The 23,135-nt window shown below is 39.0% G+C and overlaps 1 protein-coding gene across 2 annotated transcripts in view; it reads right to left on the bottom strand.

The window, feature by feature from the left end:
* LOC136265130 (peroxisomal targeting signal 1 receptor-like) overlaps positions 1–23,135 on the bottom strand; it is a 186,975-nt gene that overhangs the window by 163,645 nt on the left and 195 nt on the right. For both annotated transcript variants that reach the window (XM_066059924.1, XM_066059925.1), the window contains exons 2-9: positions 23,016–23,122; positions 22,932–22,967; positions 22,842–22,874; positions 22,635–22,749; positions 11,747–11,791; positions 11,373–11,439; positions 7,838–8,051; positions 7,723–7,791 (exon numbers count right to left, since the gene is read on the bottom strand). In XM_066059924.1, coding sequence (XP_065915996.1) covers positions 7,723–7,791; positions 7,838–8,051; positions 11,373–11,439; positions 11,747–11,791; positions 22,635–22,749; positions 22,842–22,874; positions 22,932–22,967; positions 23,016–23,111 — 675 coding nt within the window. In that variant the 5' untranslated portion in view covers positions 23,112–23,122. The remainder of the gene's footprint in view (positions 1–7,722; positions 7,792–7,837; positions 8,052–11,372; positions 11,440–11,746; positions 11,792–22,634; positions 22,750–22,841; positions 22,875–22,931; positions 22,968–23,015; positions 23,123–23,135) is intronic.

The raw sequence follows: 23,135 nt of genomic DNA, 5'->3' as shown, positions 1-23,135 counted from the left end.
TGTGACAGTTTACCAGGCACTGATCATGATGCTGTGCAGTTTATGTTTTCTACTTTACCTCCGAAGCAGCTTTCTGTTCACCATTACTTATATAATTACAAAAAAGCTAATTTTGACAAGTTTCGAGAAACTTTATCATCTGTTCCATGGGAGATGGCTGAGGCAAATGATATTGATTCCTGGTGGGAAGATTGGAAGGATCTGTTTTTTTGCTGCTGTTTCTACTGACGTCCCTGTGGTACGCTGGTGTAGGTCCAGGATGAAATGCTGGCTCTCTGCTGTTACCATCAAAGCTATCAAGCTCAAACGTATTGTTTACCATAAACTTAAACGTAGACCTTCTGATTACTTAACCCAAAAGTACAAATCATTGAGGAATCTAGTGCGTAAACTCACCAGAAAGGATTACCGGATCTATGCTGAGAGTCTATCTAGTACTCTCAGCACTGACCAAAAGTGCTTCTGGAACTGGGTGAACAAAATTAAGCATTGTCGTCATCCTGTATCTCCAATTCTTAGAAATGAGTCGTTGTTGATCTCTGATTCAGACAAGGCTCATCACTTCAATGAATATTCTAGTTCAGTGTTTACTGTTGAAGATGTTTCATCTCTTGGTCTTCTTTAGAAAGAATTAAATGTTTATGATTCCCCCGTGTTTTTGGACCATGTGAATTAAGACATCAACTGAGGAGGTATTCGAACTTCTTTCTTCTTTAAAAGTGAATAAAGCCTGTGGTCCTGATAAGATATGTGCTCGCTTGTTGAAAGAAGGAGCTGCTGAGTTGTCTCCCTCTTTGACTACACTTTTTAATAAATTGTTGCAGGATGCTGTTTTACCTTTGGATTGGGTGAGTGCTAATGTGTGTCCTGCATACAAGAAAGGTGACAAGCAGTGTGCTTCTAATTATCGCCCCATTAGCTTAACTTGTTTATTAGCTAAAGTTCTTGAGAATATTGTTCATTCCAGATTATATAGTGTGCTTGAACAGAACAATATCTTGTGTGACAATCAATTTGGGTTTCGTCAACGTAGATCTACTACCTCTCTTTTATTAACTACTGTTGATGATTGGGCTAAGATTTTAAACTTGCGCCATAGTGCTCATTGGATTTCACCAAAGCTTTCGATTCTGTACCCCATGAGAGACTCCTACTGAAATTACGGCTGTATGGGGTAGGTGGAACTTTATTGAACTGGTTCAAATGTTTTTTGACTACTCGTAGACAGCGTTTGGTTTTGAATGGTTCATTTTCTTCTTGGCTACCTGTGATTTCGGGGGTGCCTCAAGGAACTATTCTTGGTCCCCTGCAATTCATTTTGTATCTTAATGACTTGGCACAGTTTGTTAAACGTAAGTTCAAGCTTTTTGCTGATGATCTCACTTTGTACCATCAGATTATTTCAAATGCTGACTGTTTATATCTGCAAGAAAATCTATACGCTTTCCTTAAATGGTGCCAAAGGTGGTTAATGCGTTTGTCAATCAGAGAACTTCTTAGGACAACGAAGATTTTGACGTGATTATACTTGCTGCTCATCCTCTTCTGTTGAGTCAATTCTTGTGATGGTCTATGTTCTGTGACTACTTGCTGTTTCATGAGGTACATCATCTTGACTAGTATGATTGCCTTGTGATGCTGAAATTCTATAATTTTCATTATTTGTTTCCTTTAGTTGATTATCGGTCAGAAACTGTTCAACCCATTTAGGGGGGCGACCTGGTCCTCTCCTATTCCCACCATACCAAAAGAAACCTGCAGGAAAGATTGGTGGGTAAGGCTTGACACATGATTGGTGCACTTGAATGCCTCCCTCTTGTGGGTAGTACACTTTAGAAATGCTAACATCTGGTCCATTAACTGAGACAATTTTTCCCTGTAATCCTGTGTGTTGCCCGGTTGTAGAGAGGAGGGCTTCAATAGAGCAGCATCAGTAGGGGTTCTGCAGTCTACGCCAAACAGGAGGTATGAAGGTTATTCACCTGTGGAGTCATGTGGGCATTTCTGTAAGCAAACAGTATACCACTCAAGTATTTATCCCATTGAGATCCATAGGTGGCAGCATGTTTCCGAAGAGCAGTCTTTAGGGTGCGGTTGAAACGTTCTACCATCCCATCACACTCAGGATGGTAGGCTGTGGTGTTCAATTTACGAATTCCCAGTTTTTTGCAAATGCCAAGCATTAAAGTAGACATCAGGTTTGTACCTCTATCTGAAAGGAGGGCTTCTGGTACAACCAACAGTGGAATGACCTCCTCTGTCAGTAACTTGACGAGTCTAACTGCTTTCTGGTCTGGCACAGGAAATACCAAAGGCCATTTAGTTAAAAAGTCTTGAAAGACTACCACATGAAGGTTCCCAGAGTCAGTAACAGGTAACTCCATGACATCTACTCCCATAATTTGAAAGGGACGCTGAACTGGAATAGGGGAAAGAGGTGGTGGTTTGTTAATTCGTCTGTTTCAATTGACTATTGCACACTGTGGGCAAGAAGCACAGTGTTTTTACATGCCTGACCACCACCAATGCATCACTAAGGACTTATAGAGTTTCTCCCCTGAAAAATGTCCAGCCATGGGGCCACTGTGGTTCTCTTTAATCAGTTGAGTTTGTAACTTTTTGGAACAATGCATCTACGACAGTGGTTGTTTTTTCTGGTCAATAAAGTACAATACTCCATCTATAATGGCAAATGATTGTACTTGTGTTGCAATCGTTTTTGCCTTAGTGTGGTCATCTGGTAAGGTATCACTGCATGTTCTGGATCCTGTTGTTGTGCAGTGCCCTGCAACAGTTTCGCCATTGTAACCTTGTTCACTGTCTTGTTGAAGCAACTGAGAGATTTCCAAGTCCAATGGAGGGATGGTACTATCAACTGCTGCTACTTGTACATCACAATCAGAGGAGGATGAGGGTAGTTCACTGTGGGGGTTACGTGATAATGTGTCTGCACTGGAATCCTCTCTACCCAGATGGTACACTATCTGCACTGACTGGACTCCACTTGCATATACCTTGCTCCACTAACGGGCATACTTTGCACTTGGACTAGGTGTTTCTGAGACTGATTTCATAGCGGAGTGGTTGGTGTAAACTGTAACATCATGGCCGTAAAGGTAAGCATGAAAGTGGCTGATAGCCAAGACAACTGCGAGGGTTTCCAGTTCTGTGATGGCGTATCTCTTCTCGACTGATGACAAAGATCTACTGACTGGGTGCAACCGATTGTCCTCTTGTGTCTGTGAAAGGACTGCACCTAGTCCCTTAATTGACGCGTCAGTTTCCAGTGTGAAACTTTTGGAGAAGTTAGGATAAGCAAGTACTGGTGAATTGATTAAAGTGTCCTAGAGTTGTTGGAATTATAGTTGACAATCTGATGACCAGTTGAAGTGTGCATCTTTATGAGTGTCCTGGTGTAGGGGCTGTGCTATTTTAGCAAACCCATTGATGAAACGGCGGTAATAAGAAGCGAGGCCAACAAATTGCCTAACCTCCTTTACAGATGTAGGGACTGGAAAGTTCTGGATGGCAACTACTCGGCTGTTGTTAGGAGATATTCCCTTTGGTGTGATAGTGTGTCCTAAATACTCGACAGTTTGGCAAATAAAATGACATTTAGATGGCTTGAGCTTTAGTCCAGCAGCTGTAAAGCATTGCAGCACTTGTTTCAAGTGTGCAAGGTGGTCTTCAAATGTGTCTGAAAAAATGATGACATCGTCTAAGTAAACTGCCACAAAGTCACGACCATTCTCTGGATTAAGTCCCATGAGTACTTTGTTCATCAATTGTTGGAAAACAGCAGGGGTATTCTTCAGGCCAAAGGGCATTACAGTAAACTCATAAAGTCCCTGGTGAGTGACAAATGCAGTCTTCTCTCTTGAGTCTGGATGCATCTGCACCTGCCAGTATCCAGCTGCTAAGTCTAAAGTTGAAAAATATTTTGCATTTCCCAGTTGGTCCAGGAGATCATCAATTCTGGGTAGAGGAAAGTGTCACTCTTGGTAGCTAAATTCAGGCTGCGGTAATCAATGCAGAAACGTAATGACCCATCTTTTTTCCGTACCAGCACAACTGGGCTTGCCCATGGACTATCTGATGGAGTAATCACATTCTGTGCCTGCACTTCTCGAAGTTGCTTGGCTATCTCTTGCCTGGCTGCAAAGGGGGTACGTCGTACCAGTTGACGCTTTGGTTGGGCTTCTCCAGTAATAATTTCCATTGTCACTACGTCTATCTCGCCCCTCTCACCATCCTCCAAAGCAAATGTATTGTGATACTCACAAAGAAAGGAATACAGTGTGCTCTTGTCTTGCCAAGGCAATTCAGCACCAATCTCTGCAATTGACAGAGTCAATTTCCGCTGACAATCACTTGTATCAGTAGAGGTAATATTCCCTGCCCTTGTTAATGGTGAAGAATCTGTACTTCTTGGTGTTGGTACTATTAGGTTTACTTCAGAAGCCATACCCAGGCAAGTGCTTTGGCAAGCTTGCAAATGGAGCCTGTGGGGTTACACAAAAACACCTTAGTAAATCCAGAAGCATTGCAATGTACTAGTGACTCACCTAGTTCCAGTTCATTATGGCCTCACTTCATAAGATTGTCAGTTTGTTCCAGTAGCAATGGGCCGCTGACTTCATGATTCTCCAACTTCACTGACACTAAAGTACCACTACGAGGTGTAACCTTACAGATTGTACCAATTGGAACCGAAAACTAAGTGCTGATGGAGTGGGTTCAACCTCAGGATCACGATTAGGCTTGTTAGCATCCACTTGTGGGTGATACTCCACAATGCCAAGCTGATGACACACTCCTTCTGAGAGCAGTAAATCATCAAAAGCATCCATCTTGACATACACTGCTGTGTGCATGGTTTTGTCAACAAACGTTACATCAAGGTCAAGTCGTCCATCCAACTTAAATGTGCAGCGGTCATATGTGTGGGGCAGTTTGTCTGCTGGCTTGAACTGTTTTTTCTAAAGGCCAGCAACTGCAGCTACTTTTTAAAACAGTTCTGGGCCCATAATAGTTATATCAGCACCAGTATCTATCAGTCCCATGGCTGGTACCCCAGCAATATCAACCTGTACCCTTCAAAGATGGCTTCCATGGTCAGTGACACGTACCACACTAACAGAACCATCAGAGTCAGAATCTAAAAACTGCATAGGATTGGCTGTGTTCACCCTAGGAGCTGCAGATGTTGAAGTAACAGTAGATACCTTTTTGGGCTTTGGTTCCACAACAGTGCTTTCACTTTTGCGTAGTTTACATTGTTTTGCAATGTGATCTGTTTTACCACACACATAACACTCACGTGGAGATCTAGGATCAGGTTAGTAGGTCGTGAGGAAGAATGGTAACCTGAAACTTGCCTGGAGCTCTGAATTCTGATCTGTCTGTCTTGCTGTTGCCTGAGACGTCTTAGCTCCCTTTGCCTCTTTTCTTCCTGTTTGGATGTAATGCAGAGCTGCTTGTAGGAAGTAGATCCAGAAACTGTTGGGCTTTCTATAAGAGTTAGTTTGAGTCCTGCTTGAAGTTGACTGAACAGAAATGCATCTCTGGTTTTGATGGAAAGGTATTCCTGGCCATATGCAATTTGAAATGATCTCTCTAGTCGAGTAATGTAGTCAGATACACTCTCTTTGTCCATCTGAACAGCATTCCTAAATTCTTGGGCAGCCAATCCACAACTACCCAGATCTAGGTGTACTTGCAATGCTTGGACTGCTGTAGTAAACGACTGCTTCTTTTCAGATGATAAAAGACTATATTCTCGAGCTGCCTTTCCTCGTAAATGTCCAGCTAGTTGCATCACTTTCTCCTCATCACTCCAATTGTTCCACTTTGCTGCTCGCTCAAGTGTGGGAAGCCAATCATCAAACCGGAGTTCAGGATCACTGCCAGTGTATGCATCCACAGGAGGGGCTTTACCTCGGCATCCAAGACTGACTGTGCTCCCTTCTGACGATACACTAGTCTCGGTCACTTCACTAATAGGATCTGGAACAACATCTGTGGCATGTGATGTACTTGTCAGCGCTTTCAATGCAGCAATCTCTGTATCCTTCTCCTCAATCATAGCTTCATGGGCCAGCAACTGCTCACACTTCTGTGTCCAAAAGTGCTTGACCTTTGCAGTCTGCTGTTTTAGAGATTTCTTAAGCACTTCGACCTCCCCTTGCAGTTCATCAACTGTTTTAAGTTTATGCGTGGCAGCTGCTAGCTCCGTATGTAAATCATCTAGTGCCGCATTTCAATTACTCAAATCGATACGAAGGCCTTCGATTTCGAGGTGCGCCTCGCGTAGTAGTTTGTGCAGCATTTCTACATCGTTGGTAATTCATTAGTACCATGTGATGTCACGAGAGCTTCAAGCACCACATTGTCACTACTCACGTGTTCCATCTCTTTTGCGACAAATCCAGAGTCATTCACCTGATACAGTCTTGAATCCACTTTACTAACCACGACTTGAGTGTTGCGAGGATGATCATGGCCAAGTTGAATCAACTTCCCGTCAATGACTTGTCTCACTGTTGACGCTGACCCCTCTGCGGAAATTCCCAACGCTGTCGCTAGTCGACGTAGTTGATTGATGAAAAGCTTCTTCAAGTTCAGTGGCAGTGTTACTCCATCTGGTGGTTGTTTGCATTTGTTGGCATCGGACCTGGAGAGTTCATTTTCTTGCACTTCCATGCTATTGATGCATGGAGAAAAATCGTCCTCTTGAGACATGATTAGTCACCTCAATCCAAGTTTTTATCTCATTTGGACCTCCAATGTAATATAACACCTCACCGCATGGCACCAGCAACAATTCTAATTAATGACTCACACGCACATGCACAGGTCATTACATGAATACAATTATAGACTACTAAGAGAGTATTAAGCACAGTGTTACATATAGTAAAAAATTTGGTAGTAAAAACTTTGGTGAATTTGGTGAATAGTTCAAGGCTGCCTCGCCTCAATTCAAGACCACACTTCAACACAAATCTAAATACGCACTGTCCGTTGCACTGACAATGCGAATCTTCTGCCTTCAGTCTTTGTCATGATGCTGCCCGCAGTTTATTATGATCATGTGATCTCACTTCTATTATTGCCTCCTATTAGTAGGGAAAACCCATCTCTGTTCAAGTCGAGTTGTGTTATTCCTGGATGTTGTAAGTGACTGCTCAGTTTGCTCATCAGTGGATTCAGCCCACATGTTTAATTACTCTGGGTAGCTGATGGTGTAATATATGTACATAGGGGAAGGTGGTTTGATCCCCGGGCAATGCACTGGCTTGCCTGGGTCTGGCTATGCCACTGGTACTACTGTACTGTTTGATTAATTTTTTATGCTAGAATAGAGTACACAGCATACAACTAATCTACTGTATGAACTTTTCTCATCTACAACATTTAGGGTAAAAATGTATTCCTAAAATAGTTTGCACATAAGTGAGTTTTAACATTACATTCCTTATTGTCACACAATCAATGAGGAACCACTATCACCGCAAGCACGCACATACACACACACACACACACACACACACACACACACACACACACACACACACACACACACACATGCATGCACACATACATACGTATCAGTGCACACATTATAAACTGCTGTACACAGCACATAAAATAACATGTATACAGTAGTACGTAGTATGTAATGCGTATGTAGTAACTTTGTAGTAACTTTGTAGTATATACCTCATGTTCCTCTTGCTGAAACTCTTCAGTCCAATTGTCTACAACTTGCCCCTCAGATTTTTCTATTACCTACAAATACGCATATATTTCGAATCAGCTTTTAAAGTTTACACACTTGGTTGTCCTCAATTGTGGCCTCACCACTACTAAGCTTTTTTACAAATTGCATGAATTCAGTAGCAGCAATGTCTGGATCGGTTAATTCATCAGCCATCTTCTTAGCAACTTGTTGAACATCTCCAGCTGCTTGTTGTGTTAACCGTTCTTGCACAAATTCATCTGCCCACTTTTCGTGTTCTGGCTTTCGATTGCCATGAAATTCATCAGTCCTAAAATATACATGTACAACATATCAAACAGTACAGTAGTACAGTTCCCCTCTAAAATTACAGGCACCACCAACAATGCTGTGGTCATAGAAACATCACACACAACAAAAATCACTTTTACGTAATAGTCTTAGTGCATCTATCTTCAAATCCAGTGTTAAAAACAAGAAAATACCCAGACACTGGATATTGCTTAAAGTAGCAACAACAACAACAATATCATCAACAACAAAATCCACTAAATCCGAATTTTGGTCTGCAAGTTTGCCTGCGTGCCTGCCTACTTGCCTGACCACAACTGCTAGGCTAGAGGCCAAACAAAGCAACATGTGGCCAGCTAGTTCTACGGCTAGAAACACAGTATATATTGTGGTCACTTACTAATGGTCTGGCAGAGGACTGAAGCAACTCGAATAATCAAGATGAATGCAGACGACTACGAAAGTACTGCAAACATATAACACCACTTTTGGTAGTGTGTACAAAAATACAGTACTTGAGGGGTGTCTAAAACAGCACTCAACTTCTACTCATGCAGTATTAGTCTCTCAGCATGCCCCTCGTGCTTTATTTATTGTACGCATATGTAGCAGTGCTTTTTGGATTAAGTACGGTGGTGGTGTTGCTCAAATGCAACGTCATCTCAAAATGGTGCTTGGAATTTAAAAACTTGCTAATTAAAGGGTGCGGCACCATTTTGCACTTGAGTATCAATCCAAACAAAATGGAAAGAATGCTCACGAGCAAAATGAAATGAATACTCACGATTGAAACGGCTGCCACACCCTTTAATTAGCAAGTATTTTAATCACTTGCATTCTCGTGAGACAAAATTACACCGTACGTATATAAAGACCTCTCAAAATCAAAGGTGCCACCAAAACTCTTGTACAACATTTTACGTGATGAAAAGTACATACGTATATGGAGGAGTTTTGTATCAAACATAGCGCTGATATCAGAAAATCTACAAACCTAAAAATATGATCTGCCAACTCAACCACAATCACAAGGCTGCCTAGGCTGGATACATTGTACAGCCACCATTTTAACAGTACCTAACTCATGTACGTATTGTGGTTCTGACAAATTGGTCTGCCCTATGTGCCTTTCCTTTTATCTTTGATTCTTTGATTATGCAGCTCATTATACTTTTTATGAAACGTAACCAAATCGAAGCTTATCAACACTTTCCTTTAGATACTACAGAACAATTTGAAGTGCATAGGAGATTAAACACCCAGTAGTATATCGAGCATGACAACCACACCTAGCTGTACTTAATCACAACGACAACATACTTCAATAATAATAATAATTGAGGCACAGCAAAAACAATCCTTATTAATCAACACAGCTGCACTGATAATGACCAAGCATGGTCACCACATGTAACTTAGTCTAGTTGTGGTTATAATAAATAGTACAAAGTAATATGGCAACCGTGTCCATTGAAATATCAAATAGGACAGCATGGCTCACTCTAGTAAAGCATTCACCGTAACACAACAGGCCATGTATGATATTCTAATAGAACAGTCACTGATGTCAACTATTACTTTGAAACTGAAGTAGGGATCCAAGCTGATAAATGATGGTATTTTTGTTAGTGCAGAGCAATAACATCGATAGTTCGATACTCGCGATCAAAAAATCATGATTGCGATATGATAATTAAAGCTAACTATCGCGATATTGCTGTAAGATTACTAGAAACATAGTTACCAAGTTTATTTAACAGTTTTGTAACTGCTTATTCGCGAAATGTTTGATTGTAAGGCTATAACAAGCTGTTTGTATTTATCGACCACCCACGCAATTAGTCGATCGCTTCATGAAGGGTCTAGAATTCCACTAAAAATGCTGCTTGAGAAGCTGGCTTAGCTGTTTTATAACTACTTGGCTTGCTTTATCATGGAAAAGTTTGGCTGCAGGCTGTAACAAAAATTGTAGAAATATCGGCCGCCCACACAATTAATTACCTAATTGACGCACTTATAAGAAAACCAAGCAAATAGTAATCAATGATGGTGTTAACTATGCTTAACCACTGAATATTGGAACTTGACTGAAGATCATTCTACGTGTAATTATCATGATATTACCGTATCGTGAATAATACTTCAATATCTATCGTGATAGTGAATTTTCTACTATCGCTCAGCTCTAATTTTTGTTCAGTGGGAAAATCCCAAAATAATACTGATAGCATGTGTACATCCACCAATTAGCTATGTCGTAACATCATCATTGATCATATCTATTGCTTCACTACGTTATACTCTTACTTCATACAGTATTTAAATTAAATGTACTATTAGATTTATACAGCGCACAACCAATCTATCAGTCTATCAATAACTGATCAATAAGGTCAATCTTATCTATATGTAATAAACATTCAATACACCTGTAAATCTAATCAAAACAAAACGTGATCCGCTGAGCGAAAAATTGACTAGTTTGCATAATTCTGTTTTTGAGAAAAACTGCATTGAAATACATGGGTAAAAATGCGTACAACAAAAATAATTTTATGCACATTTTAATCACTTCAAGTAAACAGTGAAACAAGGTTTGAATCGAGATAACTAAGTGACCACTGGATTCACCTGTTAATGGTGAGTAAGAATATCTTTGTTTCATTTCAGTGTAATGAAGGAAACATGAGTTATGGGCATTTGTTTACGTTACGGTAAAACATTACATAAACGTTGCCGTTTCCAAGTTTAAACAGCCTTTTTGCTTAAATGCATAGGTGTAAGTAGGACAAAACTACCTTGCTGAATTCCCAAATTCATTGTGAAGACAATGAGCCAACTCCAATCTCCATAGTTTGTTTCCTTCGTGAGTTATGATTGATAAAACGAGCGCCTATAATTTTTTTTCGTATAGTCACTGTACAAACGCACTTCCTGCTGTCTATTGCTATAACTCCACAACTATTCACCAGAAACTCTGACAGCCCATTGGTTTTTCCCTCTAGATAGCAAAGAAAAAGAAGCTTGATAAAAATGCAAATTAGTTGGGTTTTTGCTCAGCGGGTCACAAATAATGAAGTTACCCGTATGTGTGGTGATATAGAGCGCCTTACATCATGTATATACAGCCTTTATTTCCCTGTTTTAATACAGTCCTTGTTTGACAGTACATACATGTACAAGAAAATGAATATTTTAAAGCTCAGGAAAGTAAGTACATGACTACTGTGCAGCCAGCTGTCAATTAAAACATGCCTGAATAATACTCAGCTAGCTTTTATAACACAAATGTACAATACACACTAGTCGTATTACATGTACACAACTGCATTGTCACTACCATTGTGCTGTTTTACGGTCGACTTCTGATACATATTCTGCAGCCCATTTTTCTTCAGTTGTTGTGCCTACAAATGGGGTTACTTCAAAAGGGCACATATACAAGGGGTAGCACTTCAACATACATACAACTATATATCCTGTACTCTGATCTTTACTCTTGGTCTAAGTTGAAAAGAAAGAAATAAGCCTTAAATTTTGGAAACGCCTTTAAATGTTGACCAAATTCTCAGGTAATTTAAAAGTACAGTACCAATCATATGTATATATTATACAGTTTACAAATATGATACTCTTTCGGTAAAAATTCTTTTTTTGCTTTGACAATGTCAGATCTGGAGTACAGAATATAATATAGACTTTTACATTACATACCAGTCATTGGTTGATCACTAATAGAATATTCTTGCACCCAGTCATCTACAATATATAAGTAATTCAATAATTTATTAATGTGCCATATACCAAAATGTATTAATGTGCCATATCTACACTGTATTGTATGTACATATTTACTGTATATATATATATATATGTACCACTTTCACACCTCAGATCAAAGGAAAGCCAGTGCATATATATGACATATACCACTTTAGCGTAGCCATTCAAAGGCGCCACTCAGTATTTAACTTGCATATTGCCCAGGCAATATCAAGATATTGCCCGGCAATATCATGGGAAAGCGGTTTGCCAATGACTTTGATACCCAGCCAGTTGAAAGAATCGATGCACTTCAACTTGTTATATTGAGCGACATATTTTTGTAGTGGTTGCTAAGCTGAGTATATTTGATCAGATAGACTAGTTGGTTGTTACTAAAGGATAATGAAAGCAAAAAAATAATTGTTTGGGCAATCGTGGATGCGTATTTTTACCCACCGCGTATCAGCCTTTGAACAGACCACGGAACAGCAAAGCTACTACTGCTACGTTGAAATAGGTTAGTAACTTACAGTCCTAAGTACTTAATATAATAACTTACTTAATGTTCCAATAGCAAAGTTAGTTGACCTAACTTAGTACAAATATGATAATAATATAAACTCCATCCCACAATCGCAAGATTTTAACATTGCATGTTGAAGCATGGTAACGTATAAATTACGTTTTAACATTTGGATAACGTTCTGATGGCTATTAGCCCACGCCATTAAAACCACGATCGATCTTAAGATGCTACTTTATAAAACAAATGGGATGAATTCTCAGTAGTTCTTTCACCTATTAGGTGAGTGCGCCCCAAGTGATATATATCACTTATACCATGGCTGCTTGGTATTTGCTGATATTATATACCCGCAGCCCTCGGGCTTTGGGTGTATATGTCAGCAAATCCCTTGCAGCCGTGGTATAACTATTAAATATCGCACTGACTCAAAACGTTAAGATATAGTGCCTATATCTCGTTGATCTAGTTAACTTGAGACATTGCACACCTAATAGGAGTGCACACTATATCCAGAATTCATCAGATTTCTTTGAAGTTATACTGGCATCCTCTTCTCTTATATAGGGAATCAAGTAAGCAGTAATTGTGGGATTGAATTCTGCCAAACAACCTGTGATTGTGGGATTCAATTTTAATACATCAACAGTAGCTTGTTTTTTTTTTTTAACTTTTGTAAATGTAGTAATTAAAGTAACATAATTAATTTAAAATTGCTATAATATTAGCAAATCAAACTACTGTTTGATGTATTAAAATTGAATCCCACAATCACAGTTTGTTTGGCAAAATTCAATCCCACAATCACAGCTTACTTGGTTCCCTATATAAGAGAAGGGTATAGCAACTAAATATTTTGCCAATTAGGTGGGTGAACACGCTAAAGTAGAACATATTAGTTATACCAGGGGCACTCATAGTATAACTATTACATATACCGTATATAAAAATCTTTCAGAAATTTATGAGTTAAAAAGGTGGTTGCAGACTGCATGCCCACAAAAACCTTTTAGTCATGATATAGTCTTGTCGTATGTAAGTCACAGCATAATAGGGATCTGCAATACATATTGATATGGCAATACAGTAAATGAGTATAATAAGATGGCCTAAACAATATTGATATATCAACATACTCTAGAAAACTGAAGTTTTCCATTGTATTAATATTATTCTTCATAATCAAGACACACAATAGTGTGTCGTGCGGCCCAAGAAGCCAGCGCGCTACACCGTGAGTATATTAACAGGGAGAAAGAAAATGTGATTTTCAGACCTTTGTAGCTCCGTTATCCCTTATCCGTTTGAAACCAAATTTGCTACAGAAGTGCCGGATAGGTAGGGGAATCCACATTCAAAATTTTAAGAAAACTTCTACAGCCATTTCCGAGATATGAGCGGCCAAAGTTAGAGTTTTTCTTGGTTTTTTCTTCTACTACTTTTGCTTTTTCTTTTTGCACACTTTACAAAATATGCCATAAAATGCAAACACGTACTCTGATCAAGCTGAAATTTGGAATAGATAAAGGGCTCATTAAGGTGAATCTCAGTACCAAGTTTAGTAGGAATCTGATGAACATTCACGGAGTTATGACCAATTATTTGTGTAAAATAAGGTCGAAGGTCTGTCACGCCCCACAGGGCAAACCCCTTGAAGGAATGAGCTATGTAGATAGAGTAACTATCATAGGAGTGTTTTTTTGTGGTTTGAAAGGAATCCAGATAAAGGCCATCGATATATGACACAAAACCCAACCTGTGTCACAATTACGCGATCAATTTTTATGAATAAAAAAAACTATTAGTTTTCACGCCTACCAGGCAAACCGCTTCGAGCAATGAACTCAAAATTGGTGCTTAGCTGAAATAGTTATCATAGAATGTCCTTGCAGTAGTACAGAAGAATCAGATTACAAACCACTGAGTTATGATTCCAAAGCCAACTACGTGTAGCAATCAAGAGATTGAGATACTCTAATAGAACAGTCACCCTAATAGAGCATTCAGCTATGTTTGTAACTTACTCCATTACAGAATTATATTACATTGCAAGTTATTCTGTAGGGAGTTCAGCTACAAACAGTTAATCTTATAGACAATTCAGCTACAAGAAAGTCACCCTGTAGAGAGTTCAGCTACAAAGAAACTACCCATAGAGAATTCATCTATATAAACAAGTAAGCTACTACCCTATAGAGATAAGCTATAAACAAGCATGTTCAGCTACAATTAAGTGACTCTGTAGAGAGTTCAGCTCCAAACAAGTCAATCTGTAGTGCAAACAAGTCACCGCATAGAGAGTTCAGCAACCAATGAAAAAACCACCCTGTAAAGAGTTCATTTATACAAAACTCTATAGAGAGGTCAGCTAGAAACAAGAGAGAGCTCAGCTACAAACTTAACAGATCACACTGTAGAGAGTTCAGCTAGGAACAAGTCATCCAGTAAAAAAAAACCGGCTAGAAGACATCACCTTGTAGAGAGTTCAAGTACAAACAAATCACCCTGCAGGTAGCTCAACTACAAACAAATCACCCTGTAGAGAGATCACCTAGAAGAAGTCACCTTGTAGAGAGTCAATTACAAAGAAACCACCATGTAGAGAGTTCAGCTGCAAACAAATCACCCTGTAGAGAGTTCAGCTACGAACAGATCACCCTGTAGAGAGTTTAGCTAGAAACAAATCACCCTGTAGAGAGATCAGCTAGAAGAAGTCACCTTGTAGAGAGTTCAGCTACAAAGAAACCACCATGTAGATAGCTGCAAACAAATCACCCTGTAGATAGTTCAGCTACGAACAGATCACCCTGTAGAGTTCAGCTAGAAAAAGTCACCCTGTAGAGAGAGATCAGCTAAAAACAAGTCATCCTGTAGAGAGACCAGCTACAAGAAGTTGCTTTGTATGTAGAGATTTCAGGTACAAAAATCCCCCTGTAGAGAAATCAGCTAGAAGAAGTCACCTTGTAGAGAGTTCAGCTACAAAGAAACCAGCATGTAGAGAGTTCAGCTGCAAACAAATCACCGTGTAGAGAGTTCAGCTACGAACAGATCACCTTGTAGAGTTCAGCTAGAAACAAGTCACCCGCAGAGAGATCAGCCAGAAACAAGTCATCCTGAAGAGAGACCAGCTAGAAGAAGTCGCTTTGTATGTAGAGAGTTCAGCTACAAAAAATCATCCTGTGGAGAGATCAGCTAGAAGAAGTCACCTAGTAGAGAGTTCAGCTACAAAGAAATCAGCATGTAGAGAGTTCAGCTGCAAACAAATCACCTGCAGAGAGTTCAGCTAGAAACAAGTCACCCTGTAGAGAGATCAGCTATAAAGAAACCACCCTGTAGAGAGTTAAATTACAAACAGATAACCCTATAGAGAGTTCGGTTAGAAACAAGTCACCCTGTAGAGTGATCAGCTAGAAACAAATAACCCTGTAGAGAGATCAGCTAGAAACAAGTCACCATGTAGAGAGACCAGCTAGAAGAAGTTACCTTGTAGAGAGTTCTGCTACAAAGAAAGCATCATATAAAGAGTTCAGCTGCAAACAAATCATCCTGTAGAGAGTTCAGGTACAAACAGATCACCCTGTAGAGAGTTCAGCTACAAACAATTCACCCTGTAAAGAGATCAGCTAGAAGAAGTCACCTCGTAGAGAGTTCAGGTACAAACAAATAACCGTGTAGAGAGATCAGCTAGAAACAAGTCACCCTGTAGAGAGATCAGCTGGAAGAAGTTACCTTGTAGAGAGTTCAGCTACAAAGAAACCATCATGTAGAGAGTTCAGCTGCAAACAAATCACCCTGTAGAGAGTTCAGCTAAGAAAAGATCACCCTGTACAGAGTTCAGCTAAGAAAAGATCACCCTGTAGAGAGTTCAGTTAGAAGAAGTCACCTTGTAGGTAAACCTACACATACCACACCAAAAGAAAGAAATGACACTGTGCACCCCAGCTACTGTATCAATTATCGTCTGAAAAGTGAAGTATCCATTACGCTTCATTGTCAGCCATGTTCACTGCGTTACACAACATTGTAAATCAAGACCTGTTTGAAACTCTGTAATTGAAGTAGCCACTATGAAAAATACATCTTCCGTTATGAAGGGAAAACATCGATATCACGTGCTACTGCTAAATTGATACCTTTCACAGCCAGCAAAGATGAATGGGACACAAAGAAAGACACTGGCAAGTCCATGAAGAATGCATTGTATGTACTGTAGTATCCCAAAAGGCATGTGTCCAGCTGAAGCGATGTGGAGCAGTGAAAAAATCAAGCTTGTAGCCTTAGCCTCACGCTTGTCTGAAGGCATCAGTCAGTTACAGTTAGTCAGTCAGTCAGTCACTAGAAAACTCTGTTTAATGTATTTTCTTTGCAGCTTGTTCGGGTCGATGTGAAGGCTTGCTTGGGTTTAACCAATACTGCTTCATCGTCGTCAGGGAAAAGTGAAGCTTTCTTTTGGGTGACGTTCTCCATGGGCTATGCCCAAATCTTTGTGGTCCCTAGTACTATTGTACTGTGTGATTATTCATACATGCAATATTATTCTTTCACAGGCATAGCGAAGTTTACAAGGAGAATCCTGGGATAAAAAGTAGCAAGGCTTGCTGAATGGATCACTGCGCATGTCGATGACTAGTGTTGCACCGATAATCGGTTGAATAATCGGTTTATAGCCGATATAAGGTGGTTTTTGCAAGTATCGGTATCAGCCATGAAGAGGAAATTATTTGCCAATAACCTAAACCCATAATCAATCATTAATGACAGTGATAAACACGTGACAGTATTAAAAGAAAGCAGTTAATGCAGAGGTAAGCGGTAAACATTTGTTTGCTGTACCTGTTTATAACTATTTAGGCTTGCTTATCTGTGAATAGTGTGGCTGCAAGGTTGTGATAGGCTTTGTATATTTATTTATTTATTGGCCGCCCACGCAATTAGCTAATCACTATTTGTAAAAGGTCTGGAACCCCACCAAAACTCCTTTTGAGAAGCTGATTTAGGTGTTTTATAACTACTTGGCTTTCATTTCCATGAAAGTGGCACACTGGTAGCAAACATTGTAGAATCGGCCACCCACACACATAAACTTGAAATCATTTTTTCTCCTTCTCCCCTGACCTATAGAATAGAAGAATATTGGTAAATATCGGCATATCGGCTAAAGGAGTGAGTGAAAAATTGGTATCGCTAAATTTGAAAATATGCATATCGGTGCAACACTATCCATGACCTATTATTTTTGATTTCGTTTTCGGTAGGAAACAGCCCAAACCGGGCCATTTCTTGTTGCCAAAATGGCACTACGCAAGTGAAGCCATAAAAGATTGTAGTCAGGGTTAGGTTTTCTGGTGCACTGCTTGTTGCTAATAAAATATGTCCTTATTGAACTCAGTATAGGTCAGGAAGCTTAATCTGTGCTGAATACTTTGTTGCAAGGTGTTTATTCGCTCCATGATTTTTGTACATCGATTAAATACTCTAATAGAGCAGACATGTAAATACTCTAACAATGCAGTCAAATGTATAACAACAATACTTGCACTGAATTTGAAGTTACTGGTAATGTAAATTCTAGCTCATATTAGGACACACTGTATACACATTGCAATTTGATCAGTTTAATGTGTGCACTGAATTGTTGAAGGAATTACTATGCAGATTGCAAAAATACACTATTCACAACAGTCTTCAATCTAAAGAAAACAAATCTGTAATCCATTACTGGATTAATAAGAAAGCACATAAACTTGATGAATTAAAAAATTATTTTAAGAGGGAGAATAGGAATAACCATGAAACAAGAAGGGATCATTGGGGTAGTAATGTAAACCACAAACCCCTATTTAAACTTGTTTCAAAATGATGGAGCATGTAATATAAAGATTTATGACAGAGAGTCAATATAGGGATTTGTGGTTTACATTACCACCCCAACAATCCATTCTTGTTTCATGGCTTTTTCCTATTCTCCCTCTTATAATTTTTCTATTTTTATTCATCTATCTATATAATAATTCCGTAACCATTTTTGGGCACCGTCTATCGTTCTTAGTCAGATTCCCTTTGGATTGGTACCACTTTAATCTACAGTACACTTGAAGGTTAATGTTTTTTGTCTGAATTTGGTGACAATTTGTTAAAATAACTCTGTCATTGCTACCAGAGGAAGCTACAAATGTCTGAAGCTCACAGGACCTTCATAACACGTTGACAGCCTGTGTGCCCTATTTACAGTACATCATGCCCTACCCTGTGGTTTCCAGACTGGGGAAAAGTAAAAATCAAGGGGCCTAAAATATCCAAACACATACTCCTCTTGGGTTCCCCCCTAATCGTTTCAAACCTGCTTGACAAACCTCCTGTCAACATCGATGTGTCATAAGGTGGTTTTTGTGCCTATCCGTAGGGGTTAACTTACAGTTCGGGAACAATTTTCATACAATTGAAGTTTACAGAATAAGTTACACTATTCCAGTACAAATACGTTGCTAATGAGCATATCTGACTATCTAAGAGCTTACAACAAAACACAATCAATAGCATAATGTGGTGGGTAATAATTGCGATTGTACAACATCCAGTGTCCATAGTAAGCCACAAATCAGCTTGCCCAGCAACACCATCATCCAATGTAGTAGACTATATTCAACACCACTTTAACACCATTTCAATTGTAAGATTGTCTGTCGCTCACAACTTATTCCAGGACAATCAGAATATATAGCATAAGTAGACCTCCCAAGTGCCTGTAACTTAACAATGGGACACATCTTGATATGCCACCTTCATGAGAACTGCGTAGAAGTTTGGGAAGAACAAAAATTCCAGTTGTTAATACCACAAGTTCAACCAACATTATCAAAACTGAGACATCAGTCACTCTTTGTTGATGTGCCAGGTCACCAACGTGTGATATTAGGATTACTCCTTGATCAACTGTAAGGATTCACACAATACAGTGTAGTGCATAACAATGCATGGTCTTAGTAACAAGCGTGTTATTGCACAGTTATTATTTAGCTTCACAGGCATAGCAAAGTTTATAAAGAGAATCCTGGGATAAAAACTTGCTGAGTGGATCATTATGCTTTTCCATGACCTATTTTTGATTTTGTTTTAGGATCATTCTTCTTGTCAAAATGCCATCACGAACGTGAAGCTGTACAAGATTGTGCTCACAGTAAATTAAGTTTTCTGGTTTGCGCTGCTTGTTGTTAATAGCATTTGTTTATATTAAACTCAGTTAATCTGTGCTGAAGACTTTGCTGCAAGGTGGCTACATTGACTATTGCTTGAGGGTGGGTAATTTGAGATAAATACTCTAATAATGCAGTCAAGTGTATCAGACTGAAAAGAGCTCATTGAATCCTATGAACAAGGGAGCATGTAACTTTGTACACTACCAATACTACTGGAGAAATTCAAACATGGCGTCCAGTGTTACTATGTATATAATTGGTTAAATCATTCTCAGGGATATATTGAATGGGCTGCTACTTCATTGTCTTGTGTGAAGATAGCAAAGCTGCTTTGATAGGAAGATCATCAAGTCCATCACGCCATTGAACTTTGTTTCCATAGCTTCCCTTCGTTGCAGCAGAAACATGACATACTCGAGCATGCGCCTCTGCATAATATTCTAATTAGGAAATTTTATTATAGTACATGGCAGCCATGTTTGAATTTTGCTGTTTATGGAATTATATGCTCCCTTGTCCATAGGATTCTATGCACTCCTGATTTGACAGGTATAAGGCACTACTAATGTAATTTCTAGTTCATATATTAGGAGACTTATATGCATTGCAATTTGATCAGTTTCGAGTGGGTTAACTACATTACTATGCTAGAATGCAAAATTGCACTATTCACAACAATCTTCACTATCAATAAAACAAATCTGTTACTGGATTAATAAAATAGATGAACAAAGCATTGAAAATGTTAAAAGAGGAATAGGGATGCTGAAAAAAAGCCATGAAACAAGAAGGGATCGCTGGGGGTGGTAATATAAACCAAAAATCCCTCTAGTTATGTACATGCTCAATTCATCATTTTGAGACAACCTTCTTGTTTCATGGCTTTTTTTCAGTGATCCCTATTCCCCTTTTAAAATTCTCAATAAATGGTTGGTAATGCTAGCTAGTACCAGTCATAACATTATAGCAGGAGCCTATGAGCTGCCAAAAGCGGTGAAGGAGCATGAAACTGACTTGCATGACCATCCAAATTATGTAACAGCGTTTGAAATAAATTGCTTTACGTCACGCGTAAATGGTTATATAATCGACATCCGCGATTGAACGTGTAACAATGGACACTCCAGCTGCACTAAGTTCACCACCATCAAAGAAGCAACTCAGCCAACTTCACCATTGCCATGTGTCATCGCCAGCCGTCTTCCTTGGCTTCTTCTATGATGCCTTGGAATGCTTTCATTGTCTAACCGCACATGATTTTCTGTGGAGAAATGCCAGTTATAGGTGGAATCGACATGCACATTGAAAGACAACTTGGAATCAATTGTGACTCCTCCGAGATACTTGGTGAAATGATACTTTGGTTGTGTAAAGTGTACTGTGTTGTTATTGGAATACTTTAAGTGTTACTGTTAAAACCATGCATTTATCCAATGTTCAGCTTCAGCTTCCATATACTATCCCATTCTTCAAGGGTGTATAAGTCATTTTTAAAGTTCTAGAGTCAGCTTGCATCTCAATTTGTCTGTACAATATACAATCATCAGCATACAAACAACATGATATGTTATTTGACTAGAATATCGTTAATGTGAATTAAGAATAGAAGGCCTAGTACCATACCCTGTGGAACACCACTCAATACTTCAGCAGGGTTCATTATATATCTCCTCGTACACCATACAAAGATCGAAACTCAAGTGGGAACACTACCATTACCTTGTAATGTCATCACCTTGTAATGTCATCACCTTGTAATGTCAATATAATTACGTGCAATTCTGCATAGTTTCAAATAACAAGATTGTACTTTCCTTATATGGAAACTAATCGGCAATTGATTTGAATTGTGAAGGCACCCGGCAGGCAGTGTAAGTTTTATGCTCCTTTGCCGCCTTAGGTGGTGTACATCAAGCAATATAATAATTTGATGGTGATCGATATGTGATACACAAAATGCACTGTATCACAGAACTTTACTGTCTTCAAGTTTTGTAGCTACTGTAATGTTAATGTATCCCAGCCCCTTCGTTTTTCAGTGCTGGAAAAATCAATGTATGCCAGAAGAACCATGCAAAGGAGATGGTATGTCACAAACTGACCCAGGTGGTAAAAGACAATCTTAAATTAGTGACAAAATAGGAATGCAACTTAGTGAGCAAGGTGAAAATGCACTAGGGCGACAACACGCTACAAAGTCTTAGTAAAGTATTAACTAGCAGGATCATTGAAATCGACCACTAATGTGCAAGCTGTAGTACCATATAGCTGGTAATTTTCGAAAGGTTTTTTATTTTTGGATATTTCGAAGAGGCCCTTCTGTTCAAAAACAAATTCCCACATCTGGTTGTTCTTCAAAAATAAATTCTCACAAGTGAAAGCAACGATCCAACTTTTGACGATTTGTTTGTGTATTCCTCGAGTTTTATCTCATGATAATGGGTAAACTGTATCCTTACTGTGCCAATAACCAGAAAACAGGTGATCCAGAATGGGAATTGATGCCTAGAATTGTAGATTTATAAACCCCAGGTATATATATATATATCTATGCTAGAATCTATGGTAGATAGCTAGCTACGATCGAGCACGATCGAACCAGTGAATTTACTCCACTTGACACTCCCTCAGTCTTCTCTCAAGTGCACATGGATGGGGATTATTCCATCAGTAAGTCAGTTTTTGGCAAACATTCACACATCTTCACATTTTGTGGCACAAATTTCCGTTTATTTGAAATCCATCCGGACTTCGAAATATGCACTGTTCGAAATTAAAATATTTCGAAATTCAGATTTTGCTCCTTGTGTGAAATTTTCTGTTTCGAAAATAACCCGCTATATGGTATTACCCAAGTAACACAACAGATTTGCAATTGGGTGACGATCAACTATGATTTGAGGAAACCTATTCAAGCCCATTGCAGTACTGTGCAACAAAATCATATTTTTGTATTACCTTTTGTGGTTTTACACTCTTACCATACAATTTCTGGTGGGAATTTATCTGCTATTGCACATTCTGATACTAGATCTCTGTACCAATTGCAATAATACACATACATAGCTATATAACACTTTATCTTAGATGACACAGGAGGATGAGATATGTATTTTACCTGCATGTTGTCTAGTTTGAGCACTTTGATTTTCAATATGCTGTACTTGATGCAATAATCCTGCCATATGAAATGTTTGTGGAGCAGTTGGGCCATGTAAAAACTCCTCTACAAGCTTAAAAGAAATAAATAAAACACTACCTATCTCATTAATTCACAAAACTATAGTTGCAATCTTAAATTTACGAAACGGTACCACTGTCATACCTGCTTTTCTGCTTCTTGAAATTGGCCAGTTTGCTGTAATAGAGAACTCCCATGTAACTATATACAAACAGGCTAATCAAGGACACTCACAGCTAATTCCCTCAGCCTGTCTCTTTGCAGTCCACCCTACAAACAAATTAACTATACAGACCAATTAAAAAGTCCTTCATATACTTCATGTAATGCTTTGTCTTGTGCAAAGTGTGACGTCCACTGCATAAGGGGATTGGTAGTTCCGCACTCTCCTTCTACTAAATCCTTTAATGCCATTGCACACCGTTCTATTGTCACATT

This window comes from Dysidea avara, chromosome 8 (assembly GCF_963678975.1).
Source record: "Dysidea avara chromosome 8, odDysAvar1.4, whole genome shotgun sequence".
In the NCBI taxonomy this organism is placed as follows: Eukaryota; Metazoa; Porifera; class Demospongiae; order Dictyoceratida; family Dysideidae; genus Dysidea; species Dysidea avara.
Note: the sequence above shows the minus strand (reverse complement) of the source record. Positions and strands in the feature narration are given on the sequence as shown.